This window comes from Somniosus microcephalus, chromosome 7 (assembly GCF_052327205.1).
Source record: "Somniosus microcephalus isolate GS21.2 chromosome 7, FLI_Smic_1.0, whole genome shotgun sequence".
Lineage (NCBI taxonomy): Eukaryota > Metazoa > Chordata > Chondrichthyes > Squaliformes > Somniosidae > Somniosus > Somniosus microcephalus.
In genome coordinates this window covers 106,819,252-106,838,508 of record NC_140993.1, presented here as the reverse complement: position 1 = coordinate 106,838,508, position 19,257 = coordinate 106,819,252, and the positions used below count along the sequence as shown (strand labels likewise).

Genomic DNA, 19,257 nt, shown 5'->3' with positions numbered 1-19,257 from the left:
AAAAGATCATGTCAAAGACTTCCCATTGTCCCCATTCCCAGTTTTTTTTCCATCCAGTCCTAAAGATTGTGAATATGTTGGGTACATCTCCATGGGCACTGGCAGTTGTCTGGTACCTCAGCAAGGTGGCCATTCCTTACACGTGAGTCTAGAAGGTGAATGTTGCAGAGTTTTGGTTTCCAAGGGCACCACAACTGTGTTTAATCCTCATCTATCCTCATGTGATGTCCACACTTTACAATATGGAAAAATGGACAGTGTTGAAAATGGGAACTCTGGCTGCTTTTACCATTGTTAACACAGGGACATTAAGATAAATTGTACCTGTACTGCTATCCCTGCTGAAATTAGCTAACTCATGTATGGCTCATTAGCATATTAGAAGGTATATTTGCCCATTGAGCCACTGGGGAGCTTTTCAGAGAGATGAATACGTGGCTCAAATATTGGTGTGGGAGAAATGGGTTTCGATTCATGGGGCACTGGCACCAGTACTGGGGAAAGAGGGAGTTGTTCCTTTGGGATGGGCTTCACTTGATCCATGCTGGGACCAGTGTCCTAGCGAATCGAATAACTAGGGCTGTAGATAGGGCTTTAAGATAAATAGTGGGGGGGAGGGTTCCGGTGAGGGGAAATTTAAAATGTCAAAAAGGAAGGAGAAGGCAACAGTGCAGGGTAGCGATAGAGGTTATGATAACCAGAGTGTGACAGGAAGGGACAGAGCGTATAAACATAAGAGTGCATCAGAAAGTAGAGTCAGTAGGGAAAAATGGTAAAAAGACAAAATTAAGAGCTCTTTATCTGAATGCATGCAGCATCCGTAACAAGATAGATGAGTTGACTGCAGAAATAGAAATAAATGGGTATGATCTGATAGCCATTATAGAGATGTGGTTGCAAGGTGACCAGGGCTGGGAACTGAATATTATGGGGTATTTGACATTTCAGAAGGATAGGCAGAAAGGAACAGGAGGTGGGGTAGCTCTGTTAATAAAGGATGAGATCAGTGCAGTAGTGAGAAATGATATTGGCTCGGAAGATCAAGATGTAGAATCAGTTTGGGTGGAGATAAGAAATAATAAGGAAAAGAAGTCACTGGTGGGCGTAGTCTATAGGCCCCCTAACAGTAGCTACACTGTAGGACAGAGTATAAATCAAGAAATAATGGAGGCTTGTAAGAAAGGTACTGCAATAATCATGGGCGATTTTAATCTTCTTATAGATTGGACAAATCAAATTGGCAAAGGTAGCATTGAGGAAGAGTTCATAGAGTTTATTCGGGATGATTTCTTAGAACGATACGTTGTGGAAACAACCAGGGAGCAAGCTATTTTAGATCTGGTAATGTGTAATGAGATAGGATTAATTAATGATCTCATAGTAACGGATCCTCTAAGGAAGAGTGATCATAGCATGTTAGAATTTCAAATTCAGTTTGAGGATGAGAAACTGGGGTCTCAAACTAGTGTCCTGAACTTAAATAAAGGCAATTACAATGGTATGAAGACAGAGTTGGCTAAACTGGACTGGGAAAATAGATTGAAGGGTAAGATGGTAGATAAGCAGTGGCAGACACTTAAGCAGATGTTTCATAACTCTCAGCAAAGATATATTCCAGTGAGAAAGAAAGACTAAGAGAAGAATGAACTATCCGTGGCTAACTAAGGAAGTTAAGGATAGTATCAAATTGAAAACAAAGGCATACAGTGATGCGAAGATTAGTGGTAGGCCAGAGGATTGGGAAATTTTTAGAAACCAGCAAAGGACGACTAAAAAAATAATAGAGAAGATAGATTACAAGAGTAAACTAGCAAGCAATATAAAAACAGACAGTAAGAGCTTCTACAGGTATATAAAAAGGAAGAGAGTAACTGAAGTAAATGTTGGTCCCTTAGAGGATGAGACTGGGAAACTAATAATGGGAAAGAGGGAAATGGCAGAGACTTTGAACAAATATTTTGTATCAGTCTTCACGGTAGAAGGCACTAAAAGCACGCCAGTAATAATAGATAATCAAGGGGCTATAGGGAGTGGGAACTTAAAACAATCACCATCACCAGAGAAAAAGTACTAGGCAAACTTATGGGACTAAAGGTGGAGAAGTCCCCTGGACCTGATGGCCTGCATTCTAGCGTCTTAAAAGAAGTGGCTGCAGAGATAGTGGATGCATTGGTTGTAATCTACCAAAATTCCTTGGATTCTGGAGAGGTCCCAGCGGATTGGAAAAACGCAAATGTAACACCCCTATTCAAGAAAGGAGGGAGACAGAAAGCAGGAAAATATAGACCAGTTAGCCGAACATCTGTCATTGGGAAAATGCTGGAGTCCATTATTAAGGAAGCAATAGCAGGACATTTAGAAAATCATAATACAGTCAAGCAGAGTCAGCATGGTTTTATGAAAGGGAAATCATGTTTGAGAAAATTTGCTCAAGTTCTTTGGGGATGTAATGAGCAGGGTGGATAAAGGGGAACCATTAGATGATGTGTATTTGAATTTCCAGAAAGCATTTGATAAGATGCCACATAAAAAGTTACTGCACAAGATAAGAGCTCAAGGGGTTGGGGGTAATATATTGGCATGGATAGAGGATTGCCTAACTAACAGGAAACGGAGAGTCAGGATAAATGGGTCATTTTCAGGTTGGTAAACTAACTCGTGGGGTGCCACAGGGATCAGTGCTGGGGCCTCAACTGTTTACAATCTATATTAATGACTTGGATGAAGGGACCAAGTGTAATGTAGCCAAATTTGCTGATGATACAAAGATAGGTGGGAAAGCAAGTTGTGAAGAGGACACAAAGAATCTGCAAAGGGATATAGATAGGTTAAGTGAGTGGGCAAAAAATTGGCAGATGGAGTATAATGTGGGAAAATGTGGTTATCCACTTTGGTAGGAAAAATAAAAAAGCAAATTATTATTTAAATGGAGAGAGACTACAAAATGCTGCAGTACAGAGGAATCTGGGGGTCCTTGTACATGAAACACAAAAAGTTGGCATTCAGGTACAGCAAGCAATTGGGAAGGCAAATGGAATGTTGGCCTTTATTGCAAGGGGGATGGAGTATAAAAGTATTAAGTCTTGCTACAACTGTACAGGGCGTTGGTGAGTGCTGCGTACAGTTTTGGTCTCCTTATTTAAGGAGGGATATACTTGCATTGGCGGCAGTTCAGAGAAGGTTCACTAGGTTAATTCCTGAGATGAAGGGGTTGTCTTATGAAGAAAGGTTGGGCCTATACTCATTGGAGTTTAGAAGAATGAGAGGTGATCTTATTGAAATGTATAAGATTCTAAGGGGGTTTGACAGGGTAGATGCAGAGAGGGTGTTTCCCCTCGTGGGGGAAACTAGAACTAGGGGGCATAGTTTCAGAATAAGGGGTTGCCCATTTAAAACGGAGATGAGAAGGAATTTCTTCTCAGGGTCGTGAATCTTTGGAATTCTCTACCCCAGCGAGCTGTGGAGGCTGGGTCATTGAATATATTTAAGATGGAGATAGACAGATTTTTGAATGGTAAGTGAGTCGAGGGTTATGGGGAGCGGGCAGGAACATGGAGTTGAGGCCAAGACCAGATCAGCCATGATCTTATTGAATGGCAGAGCAGGCCCGAGGGGCCAAATGGCCTACTCCTGCTTCTATTTCTTATGTTCTTAGGCTTATCTTTTATATGATTCACACCGTAATATTTATTGAGAGAATTCCATTATTAGAGTATCATTGGTTATGTATTCTGTGATCAAGCATTTTTAATCAGCAAATAAATTTGCACAATCATGTTATCAAACATATGGAACAACTATGCAATCTTAAATAACTGCAGACACAATCAACGCTCTCATAATCATAGTACTTGTTGAATCATAATAGCTGAAAAATTGGATAAAATCCAGCCTCTTGGAAGCAGATGAATCACTAAATTTAAGTTAGGACCATAACAAAATAGGATTAAAAATACACACAACATGCTGGTTCCTATACATTTTTTTTAAAGATTTGGTTGTAGTGGAACTGGGAGCCAGTTGCATTTCTGATTGTACACCCCTGAAATACATCATGTAATGTGTATTACGATAATCATGATATTATGCAGTCTGTTCTGGGATCCACTGCTTAGAAAAGAACTTCTGGGTCAGTAAATCTGTTCTGGACCGGCAACAAAAGCAAGTACAACCAAGATGGGAGCAAAAAGCACAAATTTGAAGGGAGGAGGTTGTTTTCACAGTCATTGTTATTTTTACGAGCATTTCAGTGTGTTGAAATTGATTGGGAAAAGTATCCTGAATGACTTGGGTTTCCTAGCTAACTATGTGATAGAAGGTCAGTGGCCTTTTTAATTACAGTTAACCAACGTGTATTCTGTTCTGGGAGATTTTAGAGGAAGAAGGGGGAGATCACCACACGATCTGAGACTCACTCTGGCTGCTATTAGCCAGTCGCAGAGCATTGTTAATTGCGATTGTGTAGAAGTCCATTATATTTGAACTAAAACTGCTTATAGCCATAACTAAGTAAATTTGAACTTTCTTCTAATATTTTTATATTGTACTTATGGCACAAATCTAATACTGGTAAATTGTTGAATTCACAATTATTTCCCATTACCCATGGGATAAGTTACGTTTTCAACAGTTTGCCATCAAGTATTCTTTAAGTACTCCCTCTCTCCTTAATTTCCCCAATTCTGTAAAATTACCAGTATCAACTAAATTGCTTTAAGAAAAAAGAAAGTAGAAATTAAGTTGCATTTATACAGTGCCTTTCACATCCTCCGGACGTCCTAAAGCGTTTCACAGCCATTTAATTGCTTTTGAAGTGTAGTCACTGTTGTAATGTAGGCACTAAGTGGAGGCCATGAGTTTTCCCATAAAGAGGATAAATAAAGAGGCATAGCTACTGGACTTCTTTTGAATCCTCCCTGTGGTTGGCTAAAGAACAACAAAGGCAGGAGCCTGGGAAAATGTAACACACCTGCACGTTTGGATCCAAAGAAGACCAGAGGAAAGAAACTTTAGGCACTTTACAGCCTTCCGGACTCCATATCGAGTTCAACAATTTCAGATCATAACCTCGGCCCCCATTACATTTTTACTTATTTTTTATCCACACCTTTGTTTTGGCCCTTCCCCCCCCCCCCTTTTTTTTCCTCTTCCCACATGGCAGCTGTCTCCCATTCTGCCAGCGCATTTCACACCTAATCTAGAGCTGTCTTTTGTCTCCACTAGTCCTATCACCATCTCGTCTTGTTTTGAATACCTCTTAATGTCTCTTCACTTCTCTTTTGTTCTCTCCCAGCCTGGCCTTTTAATCTATTTCATTTCCTGTGCCTTTCCAGTCTTGACAAAGGGTTTGACCTGAAACGTTGACTCTCTTTTCTCTCCACGGATGTTGCCTGGCCTGCTGAGTTTTTCCAGCATTTTCTGTTATTTCGGATTTCCAGCATCTGCAGTATTTTGCTATCGTACCAGAGGAAAGAAATATGTGTTGGGTTGGGGGGAATAAAAGTCAGAGGGAAGCACACTTTCAGTAGACTGAGAGATAAGCTGGTTGTTGTAACAATTGTGTTTTGCTTTTAGGCATCGTTTTACTCTGCTGGGAAAAACTACTTATTAAGAATGTGCAATGGTAAGTGGGTATAATTCAGGTAAGTGAATATAAATCAACTGGTCCAGACTTTTGTAAATTGTTCACAGTCAAATATATGTATAAATAGGATCACGTCAGTATTGCACTTCAGGCTTTCTTTAAAAACTCTTATTTTTCAAATGACTTTGTCCTTGTGCAGAAAGGCAGTTTTCATAAATACACCAGTCACCTATAAACCAAGCCTGCACCTTAATACATGTGAGAATGGGATAACGTGCCTCAAGACTAGCAATTACTTTTTAACTACGGTACATTGCACTAGACCAGCGGTTCTCAACTGTTTTGCTTCTGAAGCCCCCCCTTCCGTGTTCTAAAAATTCCATGGACCCTCTCTAACAGAACACAAGTATTTTTTTTGCATAAAAATTCTCTCAGCGCCGCTTCCACTCACTATTCTGCTGCTGCTATCCTGGCACTGAAAATACTAGTCACAAGCCCATCCACTCCCTCTTTCCCTCCACATGAGCCCCAATCATCTGACCCCGAGTTTTCCTCTTTCCCCATCAACCCCAAATCCCTCACCGACTGTTCCCAGCACATCAGCCGGTCCCGGTTCTCTGCTTGATTGTCAAACAGCCTTTTTCCCCCCATCTCCAATATTTTCATAACTACTAAACAAAAATGTACAAATGAAAATAAATAAAAAAAATTTAAGGCCCGTATGATTTTTCTCCCAAATTGCTTGCAACAGTGTCCAGATCAATGTTTTATTCCTAGCGAGTCCAGGACAATCCTGGATGGTTGAAATCCTAGCTGGAGGCCAACATTGGTAAAGCAAGGCTGCTAAAACTTAAGTTATAGGCTCGCAGGTGACGAATGAATGGGGTTAGGCATCAAAGGGCAGCCAGCACCCTTGTAACTATACTACAGTGTGAGTCAACACTCTTGCTGAAATCTATCGGCTTCAGGACCCCCTGAAACCCTCTCACGGACCCCTAGGGGGCCGAGAACCCCTGCATTAGACAGTAAGTGAGATGTTGATCACATTCTCTTGTCTGTTCTGAAAGGTTGTCAGACCATTAATTCAGGCTAAAACTAGCAGTCAGATTTTTTTACAAGACCATACAGAAGTGATAAGACACAAATAGCAGAGGTGCAGTAATAGACTATTGCAATTTAAGCACTGTCCACATACTTTTTCTTGTGCCGAGCATGAATGATAACTTCTACCTTATGTGGAAAGTATCTAATAGTGTAGTATGCCCATGGTAAACAATAAATCCTTTATGCTGCTGAAAATTCACTGGAAATAGTATAAAGTCCATTGTACTCTCCTGGCCTCGCTGACTGTGAATAAATAGCACTGACAGAATGTATATCTCAGGCAAACATCATGAATCAGGTTTATTTAAAAGTAACATTCAGCAGAAGTAAGAGGAAACCTAGCATATTTCACTAGAATACAATAAAATATTTAATTAGTTTCTGGTATTTTAAATTGAGTTAAAAATTACAACTTTTAATATTTCTCATACCTTTGGACACATAGCTGTGAGGAAAAGGTTTATGTGAATTTGGAGTGTTTCCACAGACTCGTAGATTCACAAAAACCTGAGTGTGTACATCTGCTGTTGGGATAAGGGAGCCAGCTCTTGGCCCTGAACTAAAGCAGTGCCAGTCTAACAGTAGGTTTTAAGATGCCACTAGCTGAAGAGTTTGTAAAAAATTTATCCCATTTATATAAAATATAAAACAGAAATCTCTATTTTGTTGCACTTTTTTCCAATCTCCTTTTACCGTCCTGGAGCAAACTTGACTGCCAAAAGACCTGACTTGCCTACCGTTCCGAAGGAGGATAGTCATTAGGCAGTGTATGTCTTATTTGTTTATTGCATCACGTATGTAGTGCACCCTCACTCTGAGATGGTTATCTTTACCTCACTCTGTGTTTGCTCATCGTCAGCCAGCTGATCATTTTGTCTGTTGCCCTGCTTGATGGGTAAAGCTACCAAGCTACTTAACTTCAGGTGATTTTTAAGTTAATGCATTACATCTCTACACCCTCAAGCAGGCACACAAAATTGTTTTGAAGATCATTTAGTCTTTTTATAAAACAGCCCATCCTAAACACTCTCTGGATCATTTCAGTATTCAATGCTCGATGGCGTGCCTTGAAGCCCAAGAGTGTGTAGAACACAGAGGCAGTATCGACTGAGTGAAACTCAGCAGCAGGACTTGCGCATAAATGTCAGCCATTTCAAATTTCATGCACCATGGGGAGCCACCATCCATTAATCACATCATTGGAAGTGTTTGTTTGTAAACTTGGCCAGTGAATGAGCCTTAATCCTGCATCTCCAAAGTTAGTAATTATGTCTTAAATTTGAATTGACTAAGGATACCTAAATTCAGAAACTTTCTGTTTACTTCTCTCATTAATTTACTTCCTTCCTCATTCTCTCCCATGGGCCTCTTACTATCTATAAGGCCTCCTTCGGGATGTTGGGTCAGTTAAGATCAGATTTATTTTGGCTTCACTATGACACAATTACAATGTATTGCTTATGGATCCTTTGTACCCTTTCTGCAACATGTTACTTTATATAATGTAATTCTTGAGTCTGAGTTCTTGGGTCCAGTGTATTATATTTGTGCTCGTTTTTATGTGAACTCTCCTGTTTTCAAATGTAATTCTAGTCAATGAAGTAACCAAAGCAAAAATAAAGCAATTGACTCAACCACACAATTGTACCCCTAGCAACTATACTGAAGCATCCTATTCTGATGATATAGGTATAATTAAACTGGTCCATACTACTGGAACAGATTCCCCTCTTCTCCGCCGCCCCCCCCCCCCCCAATCATACCAGTGTCTGCATCAAGTACTCACAGGTCAGTAGTAGCATGGGTTAGATGCATATTGCAAGAATCCTTTCTGCCTTAATAATGTGCCTTGATCCCCTGTAACTCCAATATGGTGTTTCCAGTTTTTGGCACCTGGCACAATTAAGGGACACCCTGAACTTTGCCAGTTAATGCTGATTTGTAGACAATTTTGTGCCATTGATTCAGACAAACGTAGAAGTATTTCCAACCCATTCCATTACACATTCTCTCCATTTGAGTCTTTTTCTTTATCTTGAGTTAAATTAATTAATTTGCGTTACGGTAAAGTACGTGAGCTTTCTGAAACTTCTTTCCTTTCCTTCAGCAGCCTCCCCCCACCTCAGTTTCTTGGGGCATTTCAGTAACTATGCTTGAGATGATGGAAGGGCAACCTGCTTCTGTACCTCTGCTGTTCTCGAGGTGTGGAAGGCCACCTTTGTAACTACTCTCCCTCCACTTGATGCTTTTCTGTAACACCATGCTGAGCATCTCAGATTATGGAGTTGTGGGTGCATGACTTCATACCGCTGCGCCATAATGTTGTACATTAAGAGTTCCAGCATGTTTTGGTGTTTTAATACCGTGTCTGTATATTTTTCAATAACTGTGAATCATTTTGCAGATCTCCTACGAAGACTTTCCAAGTCACAGAACACTGTTTTCTGTGGAAGAATTCAGTTATTCTTGGCTAGATTGTTTCCTTTATCAGAAAAATCAGGTAAGAAATTAGAATTGTGAAGAAATTTCCATTTGAATTCAAGAGCCTTTGATGTAGTGACTGAGGTAGAATAGATTTTGTATGTTAGCCATCTGTCTACACATCTCAGAAAACTCCATGCAAGAAAAGAGTTAGAATTAAGGTCATTATATCGTCTCCCAACAAAACTATGATCATGTCTATCCAATTTCCTCCCCCACTTGCTCTATCTGTGCAATAGTTTATGGCTCAGTCTGAGTTTTCCAGAGTTACCAGCGCTTTATCTCTTGTTTCTTTTTACTATTGACCTCAACAATAACTCAACCTTTTTGCTTTTGATTCTACTACTGTTCAACTTCCTTCAGATCACAAATCCTCTGTGTATAACTTTCATTCTTCTGTGCAATTACTGATATCTTCACCTCTTCAACACCCTACAATCAGACAAAAAAAGTCTTGTTATAAAATGCAAAGGAAGTCTCTTCATCTCTTGCAAGTTCAGCAACAGTTACGAACTTTTACTTTCAATGGCTCCATTCTTGGTTCTTTCTTTATTGACATCCCTGGCCTTGCTATTTGCTGTGACTTCAAATGAGACTCCCACTTCTCCATTGTCACAGATGCCACTAAGAAGCTCAGGTTTCTCTCTGTTGAGCAGTTTTCCACCTAACAGCGCTTGATTCTCTTTAAACCTAAAGTTTGAACACTGATCATATTTGAAGTAGCACTTTTAATGCTTCTCTTTCAGCCTTGAACAGGATACAAGAAAAAGGTTGTCATCTGATAGATAACTTCTAGCATATAGCCTCTCTCCATTACAAACTTTCTTATTGCTCTTTCTTTTATTGATCTGAGGCCAATCAAACTCCAAATTTCCTTTTCTTCTTTCTAAGCTCAAAATACCCCATCCTACCTACCAATTCTCTTTTGTAAATCTTTAGTCTTTTGAATTCAAGGCACATTGCACAGCATCCTAATCAATAACCCATTTAAAAAAAATATTAAAACTGTGGATCCCCTTAACCGCCCTCAGTTATTTCCTTGTGCAATCTTCATGCTTTTAAAAACCAAGCTTGGAGCCAATATTACTTCCCAATTTACCTCATCTTTGCACGGTGGGTTCATAGGTCACGCACTTTTGTCAAACCTTCAAATATTTTGTTCCATTTTAAAAACAGAATTGCTACAAAGAAACATGCTGCTTTTATTTAAATGTTGAAATTCTGTTGTTATTTACACCTGCAATATTGCTGCCCTCAGCCTCTCTGCTGCTGAAATCCTATCCATGCTTTTGTCACTTCCAGTCTCAACTATAATTCTCTCATTGCTAGCCTTCCATGCTTCAACCTCCCTAAACTCCAATGTTCCAAACTCTGCCATCTGTATCCTTTCCTGCACTAGGTCTAACTTGCCTGTCGTCCCCATCTCGCTGATCTACATTGGCTCTCTGTTCCCCCAATGCATTAAATTTAAAATCCTCATCCCCATCTACAACTCTCTCCTCCGCCTCACTCCACCCCATCGCTGCAATCTCCTCCAGCCATATATTCCTTTCTGCACACTCCGTTCCTTCCGATTGTGGCCTTTTGTGCCTCTCCTGCCCCAACTCCACTTTTTGCCTCACCTTTGATGGCAGATCCTTCAACCTGCTAAGTTTTAGTCTGGAACTCCATCTATAAACCAATCTGCCTCTCTCTCTCAACCTTTTAGAAGCTTCCTTAAAACCCATCATTTTAATTGAGCTTTTTGTCACCCATTCTAATCTCTCCTTCTGACGCAACATCCATTTCGCTAGCCTCTGTGAAGCATGTTGGGACTTTTATTACAATAAACATGCTTTTGAATTGCAAGTGGTTGTCATCATCTAGGGCATTATAAACCCAAAAGGAAAAGTGATCTAACCATGGCTAACAAAAGAAATTAAAGCTAGTATTAACTCAAAGGAAGAAGCTTATAAAGTTGCCAGAAAAAGCGGTCAGCCTGAAGATTGGGATCTTTTTAGAAATCAGCAAAGGGGGACCAAGAAATTGATAAAGAAAGGGAAAATTGAATATGAGCACAAACTAGTGAAAAATATAAAAACGGATTGTAAAAGCTTCTATAGGTATGTGAAAACTGGCGAAGGTAAATGTAGGTCCTTTACAGTCAGAGACGGGAGAATTTATAATGGGGAATGAGGAAATGGCAGAGAAATTAAATAAATACTTTGGCCTAGAAATTCGGTTTGCACCAGCGGTTAGCGCCTAAAGAGACCGAGAATTGTGGCGTTACCTAATATTGGGGCGGGCGCAATGAAGATAGCGACAACTCCCATATTGACTATACATTTAACGCCTGCGCTAAGTGTTTGCGCGCGCCCGTGAGCGCAAGCAGATCATGACGTCATTTCATTGTGCAACGCCTTTTAGGGGCGCCTGAGCGGATATTGGGTGGCGCCCGGAGTCTTTACGCCTAACGCTATTAGTGACAGTTCGAAGGAGCGTTAGCAGGCCCTTCTCGGAGTCGGGGGGCACTATTTAAAGGGGACAGCTCTAGTATAGAAGCTTCAGCCACTTGGCCTGTTCATTGCGATCGTTGGTAGAGAGAGTTGGTGAGCTACTGTGGAGCAGAGTTTTTGGAATTTAGCATTAGAGTACTTGGGACCCTCAAACCTGTCCGGAGCAGTTGGAGCACTAGACCTAACAGCCTTTTGACCAACTGGCATCGGAATGGGAGATGCTTTGGAGGGCGACGGCCTCATGGCCGAACACTATGAAGGGGCAGAGAGACGGCGGGAGAGAGGGCCGGGATTGGCCAGAAGGAGGAGGGGCAATGGAGGTCGGCCAATCCAAGGGTATGCTACGAGGGTCTTTAGGCAGCAGGTGTCATACCTTGACATGTCGGAGGAGCAGTGTGTGCGAAGGCTCCGAATCAGGAGGGACGTTGTGACTGAGCTGTGCCACCTGCTTGCTGAGGATCTGCAGCCGCGTCTACGGTGCATGACTTCTCTGTCGGTGGCCGCTAAACTGACTGTTGGCCTCAATTTTTATGGCAACGGATCCTTTCAGTCAGCCATTGGGGACATTGCGAATATCTCTCAGGTTGCAGTGCACTGTTGCATCCGGCAAGTTACAGCTGCCCTTTATAGGCGAAGGCGTCAATTCATCACCTTCCCTCTGACCCTGGAGAAGCAGGCGGAGGAGGAGGACGAGGAGGAGCATGCGGACGAGGAGGAGGAGGAGGAAGATGGAAGGGCTCCTGAAAGTGGAAGGGCCATCCGTCAGAGGCTCATCAGGACTCGTATCGAGGCCCCTCTGGCAGAATGATAAGTGTCTTTACTCCTGCGCACTTTGGATGTTTGAAAGCCTCTGAAGGCCAGCATCACTGTAATTAGTCACGTGCACCATAGCACATTAAAACTTCTCTTTATTGTCACAAAAGTCTTTCATTACAGCAAAACAACGTCATGTCAACAGAAACCATAACTAACAAAATAACAGTTAACTCTTCGGCAAAGCCGCAAAACTCAAACCATTTCCAACAATTACAACAGGTGAGGGTGTCCTTGAATTTGGCCAAAGAAACGTCTCGGCACCTCCCTCTACTGCTGGCCCCTTGATGGAGAACGACTTCTCTTTTGCGGTCGGCCCCTTCCCTCCCTGCTGCTCCTACGTAATTAAACCCCAGTGGCGGGGTGAAGGCTGGGTGACGCCTGCTGACTGTGTGGAAGCATAGAAGCCCCTGAGGGACGGCCTGGCCGACCTCTGGGCTTGGAGGGTGCGGACGCAGGATGCTTGATCTGAGCATGGCTGGAAGCAGTGTGCCCTGCAGGTGGTGGCAGCTGCACTGCAGACGTACTAGCGCTGGCATGTGCAATGGTCACCTGCCGAGAGAGGACACCTGCACCATGGTCGGATGGCACACTGGCTCTCTGAGGGGACCGGCTCGGCTCATCCGCCACAATCGCATGCTCCACTGATTCCTGGCCTTGTATGGGACTGGAAGGGGCCGGGGTGATCCTAGCTGATGCAGATAGGGTGGCTGCAGTGACTGCGTTGCCTCAATCTGGGTGTGGACGAGGCCGGCAAGTGACTGCGTGGCAGCAGTGAGGACCTGTGAGCCAGGTGCCAGTGCTTCGGAGAAGCCCTGGACAGTTCTTTCCATTGCTTCGGACAAGGCCGGTGCCGACCGCTCCACTGCCTCGGACAAGCCCTGGACAGACCTTTCCAGGGATTGTCCGAAGCCTTGAACAGTCCTTTCCATAGCGGCCTCGAAGCCCTGCACAGTCCTCTCCATTGTTGGCCCAAAGCCCTGGACAGTCCTCTCCATTGTTGCCCCGAAGCCCTGGATAGTCCTCTCCATTGATGTCCCGAAGCCCTCGAGAGTCCCATCCATTGTTGCCCCGAAGCCCTGGAGAGTCCTCTCCATTGTTGCCCCGAAGTCCAACACACTCTTTGCCAGTGTATCTATTGACTGAGGCATCCTCCCCACTGCAGCCATCAGCTCAGTGTGCCTGAGCCGGGCCTGGGTGCTCATTTCAGCCAGGTGACGCACCTCCTCTGCACTCTGTGCAGCAGTCATCGCTACCTGCCTTGCCCTCCGGGGAGACGGTGGCCGAACTTGCCTACCCCCCTTGTGTTGCTGCATGCCGCTTGTTCCGGCAACTGGCTGATCCTCAGAGCCGCCCTCCCCTCCAGGGAACTACTATCCCCAGTCTGTAGATGTGTATGCTCCCCTGAGATTGGAACGGATGGTCCGGCTTCCTCCTGATCCTCGCCTCCGGAGGCACTGGCACTGGCAGCTTCAGGGCGTTGAGCCCGAGTTGGTGATGCATCATCTGAAAGCAGGGAGGTGGAAGAGTGGCTTTAGCAAAAGGACAGGTTGGCGGAAAGGCATGCCAGATTGCGGCAAGGCTCTGACATGGCTGCACACTGAGGAAGCATGCTGGCGGGGGGACCAAGTGGAAGGAAACAGCTGAAAAAGGAGAGAGCCTTACCCTCGCTGTCGGAAATGGGGTCGGCAGCTGCAGTGGTAACAGGACCAGACAGACGTTCTCCAAGAATCTGGTGCACTCTTTCCTCGAGATCCGTCAGAGTGACGACTTGTGGAGGCCCGCCACCGGTTCGAGTCTGGTCCTTTCGCCTCGCCGCCAGCTTGGACTGCAGGGGAAAGAAGGGGAAGTTCTGTAACATGATGCCTTGAGAGATCATCTCATGCCCCCCATGGTGCAAGAGCCCTTACATGAGGCCTTGAGAGATCATTGCATGCCCCCCATGGTGCAAGAGCCCTTACATGAGGCCTTGAGAGATCATCGCATGCCCCACATGGTGCAAGAGCCCTTACATGTGGCCTTGAGTGAAATGTCCATGTGTGTGCCCAGAAAGGGCCATGGGTGCTTGCTGACAGATGGCCATTGGGGCATCATGGCAACAGGGTGCTCGAAGTCAGGTGCAGATGGAGGGAATCAGAAGTTTGCATAACCAGCACTCACCCAAACGACCCGAGTGAGGTCGTTGAATTTCTTCCTGCACTGAACAGGGGTCCTGGTCGCCATGCTGTTGGAGTTGACCCTCTGAGAAACCTCCCTCCAAGATCGCCGGTAAGCCTTTTGATTCAGCCTCTTGCCATTGTCAGGATACAGAACATCTCGACGGCGCTCAACTGCAGACACCAACTGGTCCAGAGCCTCAGTGCTGAAGCGCTCTGCTCTCTGTCTCACCTTCTCCATCCTGACCAAGTTTCCTGCGCCAGAGAAGGGCGAGCGCCGATTCTGAGGCCTACAGGGCGTTGAGTGTGGCAGCTAAGGCTGACTGACCCACCCCTTTAAGAGCCGGCCGGCGCCTGGAAGTCTCGTGGTTTCCGGTAATTGAGATCACCTGCACTGCGCCCGTCCGCGCCGATATTGGGTAGCGCCTGAACTTTTGCGCCTTGGGAGCCCCGTGCAATGTCTGACTTCACGCCTCAATCCCCTTTGGGGGCGATGCAACCCAATATCTCGCCAGGTAGCGATAAGTTTCGTCTGGCTATAAACTTTGTGCAGTGCCAGTTTTAACACCTCAAGCGGGGCTATACCCAATTTCTAGGCCTTTGTTTCTGTCTTCACAGAGGAAGACACACAAAATCGCCCAGAAATACGAGAAAACCAAGGGTGTGGCAAGAATGAGGAACTTAAAGAAATTATTATTAGTAAAAAAAAACAGTACTAGCAAAATTAATGGGACTAAAAGTCGATAAATCCCAAGGACCGGATGACCTACATCCTAGGTTTTGAAAGAGGTGGCCATTGGGATAGTGGACGCATTGGTTGTCATCTTCCAAAATTCTATAGATTCTGGAATGGTTCCTGCAGATTGGAGGATAGCAAATGTAACCCCGCTATTTAAGAAAGGTGGGAGAGAGAAAATGGGGAACTACAGACCTGTTAGCCTCACATCAGTAGTTGGGAAAATGCTGGAATCTATTATAAAGGATGCAATAACTGGACACTTAGAAACTAATAGTAAGATTGGGCAGAGTCAACATGGATTTATGAAAGGGAAATCCTGTTTGACAGACCTATTGGAGTTCTTTGAGGATATAACTATTGGAGTAGACAGGGGAGAACCGGTAGATGTGTATCTGGATTTTCAGAAGGCCTTCGATAAGGTCCCACACGAGGTTGGTGAACAGGATTAGGGCACATGGAATTGGGGGTAATATACTAGCATGGATTGAGAATTGGTTAACAGGCAGAAAACAAAGAGTAGGGATAAACGGGTCCTTTTCAGAATGGCAGGCTGTGACTAGTGTGGTACCGTAAGGATCAGTGCTTGGGCCCCAGCTATTCACAACCTATATCAATGATTTGGATGAGGGGACTAAATGTAACATTTCCAAATTTGCTGATGATACAAAGCTAGGTGTCAGTTGCGAAGAGGATGTAAAGAGGCTTCAAGGGAATCTCGACAGGCTCAGTGAGTGGGCGAGGACATGGCAGATGGAATATAATGTGGATAAATGTGAAGTTATCCACTTTGGTAGAAAAAACAGAAAGGCAGAGCTTTTCCTAAATGGTGAAAGATTGGGGAATGCAGATGCTCAAAGGGACCTGGGTGTCCTTGTACACGAGTCACTGAAAGTGAATGTGTAGGTGCAGCAAGCCATTAAGAAGGCACATAGTATGCTGGCCTTCATTACAAGAGGATTCGAGTACAAGAGTAAAGAAGTCTTACTCCAATTATATAGGGCCTTGGTGAGATCACACCTGGCTGTGTACAATTTTGGTCTCCTTACCTAAGGAAGGACATACTTGCCATAGAGGGAGTGCAACGAAGGTTCACAAGATTGATTCCTGGGATGGTGGGACTATCGTATGAGAAGAGATTGAGTAAACTAGGCCTGTATTCTCTTGAATTCAGAAGAATGAGAGGGGATCTCATTGAAGCATACAAAATGATTACAGGGCTTGATAGGATGGATGCTGGGAGAATGTTTCCCTTGGCTGGGGAGTCTAAAACCAGGGGCCACAGCCTCAAGATAAAGGGTAGGCCATTCAGGACTGAGATGAGAAGAAATTTCTTCACACAGAGGGTGGTGAATCTTTGGAATTCTCTACCCCAGAAGGCTGTGGAGGCTCAGTCATTGTGTATATTCAAAACAGAAGTCAATAGATTTCTGACTAGTAAGGGCATCAAGGGATATGGCGATAGGGCTGGTGAATGGAGTTGAGGCAGAAGATCAGCCATGATCTCATTGAATGGCGGAGCAGGCTCGAAGGGCCTGCACCTATTTCTTATGTTCTTATGTTATCATGTAATGCAAATAGAGCAAAAATGTCTACAGCTTCTTAATTGACCTTCCTACAAAAGCAGCCAGTGTTCTCTTTCATCTGCAGCCTGAGCATTCATTTCAAGAATGCAGAGCAATTACATCTTGTAGCCTTAAAGGGAAATATACCTGCACTTTAGCAGCAGAATTAAGCAACATGCTTTTCATTGTATAATTGGTCCTTATAAAAAGAACATCATCCGATGTAAAGTGAGCAGCAGGACAGAAGGTTCACTAGATTTTATTATTGAGAGAGCATGAATTTATAATGTGCCTTATAGACAATGAATTACTTTTGAAATATATCACTTATTATGTAGGTAAACATGGCAGCCAGTTTGTGCACAACCAGGTTCCATAAACAGCAGAAAGGAAGTCTATACTTTGGTGGTGAGGAAGCAGTTTTGGCCAGGGCCAAGCGCATCTACCAGAGCAGGCAGACAGGCAGGCTATCGTTTTAATGTCTCATCTGAAAGATGGTATCTCTGCAATGCAGCACTTCTTCGGTCTGTACTGAAGTGCCAGCCAAGTTTATATGCTCAATTAACACAGAAAATGCTGGAAAAACTCAGCAGGCCAGGCAACATCCGTGGAGAGAGAAATAGAGTCAATGTTTCGGGTCGAAACCCTTCTGCAGAACTGAGAAAAGGCAGGAAATGAAACAAAAGGCAGTTTGGGGGCTGGGAAATGGGGGAGGGGATGAAAGAAGAGACATTAAGAGATATTCAAGGTGAGACGAGATAGTAATAGGACAGGTAAAGAAACAGACAATGGCTCTAGATGAAGTGTGAAATGCGCTGACAGTGTGAAAGACAGCTGCCATGTGGGAGAAAGAGAAAAAAGGAAAAGTCACAAACCAAAAGTGTGGATAAAAAATATAATAGGGGCCGAGGTTATGATCTGAAGTTGTTGAACTCGATATTGAGTCCGGAAGGCTGTAAAGTGCCTAATCGGAAGATGAGGTGCTGTTCCTCGAGTTTACGGTGAGCTTTCGTGGAACAATGCAAGAGGCCACAGACAGTGAGGTCTGAGTGGGAATGGAATGGTGAATTGAAATGACATGCGACCGGAAGCTCGGGGTCACCCTTACGGACTGAATGGAGGTGTTCCGCAAAGCGGTCACCCAATCTGCGTTTGGTCTCCCCAATGTAGAGGATGTTGCCTGGCCGCCTGAGTTTTTCCAGCATTTTCTGTTGTTATTTCGGATTTCCAGCATCCGCAGTATTTTGCTATTATATGCTCAATTGTTGGTGTGGTGTGTGAGCCTTCTGACTTGAGGTATGGGAGTGCCACCAACTGATCAAAACTAAAACTTTAAATGCAACAAATAGAGAGAAAATAGTAATTCAACTATTTTAATTTCTACAGCTATCATTCTTATTGTTTATCTAATTGGTTTCTGTTAAGAACAAATAGGATTTTTTAGCAGGGATCTGAGCTTAATTTTAATATTGATAATTAACAGTTTGTATCTATTTTTGTTCCAGTTCATAAAGAGTGTGTGTGTTCATTACAAATGTCATTATTGCAAGATCCATTCTTCTTCCTGTTTGCACTCAGCACTTTGTTTATCAGTAGAGAATGCAGCTCAGAATGTATTATAATCTTTAAACATGATGGCAGAATAAGGAGTATGTTAACTGATCTTGGGTGTTACACACTCCATGTATATCTTACCACTCCAGACACTCAAGCAATCTCTCTCCCTGCTCTAAATAACTTTGCTGCTTTAGTCTCAAAGATAGCTGTCAAAGTCTTACAATTTTAAATGTTAGTTCTTGTTCTGTGCACATACCTGGCGGATTTCAACTACCCCAAAATTAATTAGACAGAAGAGGTAGGTAAAGGGGATAAGGGAATTGAGTTCCTGCAATGTGTACAGGACTCCTTTCTAACACAGTATGTAAGAAGCCTGACAAAGGAGGATTTGCTACAAGATCTGGAATGAACCAGAGCAGATAAGAGAAGTAAAAGTAGGCAATAGTGACCATAATATAATATGCTTTAAGATAATAATTGAGAAGGACACAAGTATGATGAAGACCAGGGTAATTGGAGAAAAGCTGATTTTGAAGGGCTGAGAATAGAATTTGGGAAAATAAAATGGATAGCAATATTGCCAAACAATGCTGTAGAACAGCAATGGGAAACATTTTAAACGATGTTCAGTAGAGTCCAGGAAAAATATATTCCACTAAAAAACTACAAGAACAAGCTAAACACTAATGAGACATCATGGATGAATAAAGACATATGGGAAAAATTGATGGTAAGGAAAGAGGCATAAACTAAGTACATGGACAGC

General features: G+C 43.4%; 1 protein-coding gene across 3 annotated transcripts in view; it reads left to right on the top strand.

Annotated features, from left to right (window-relative positions):
• thoc1 (THO complex 1) overlaps window positions 1–19,257 on the top strand; it is a 92,837-nt gene that overhangs the window by 26,545 nt on the left and 47,035 nt on the right. For all 3 annotated transcript variants that reach the window (XM_085992820.1, XM_085992819.1, XM_085992821.1), the window contains exons 6-7: window positions 5,575–5,623; window positions 9,093–9,188. In XM_085992820.1, the coding sequence (XP_085848946.1) occupies window positions 5,575–5,623; window positions 9,093–9,188 (145 nt within the window). The remainder of the gene's footprint in view (window positions 1–5,574; window positions 5,624–9,092; window positions 9,189–19,257) is intronic.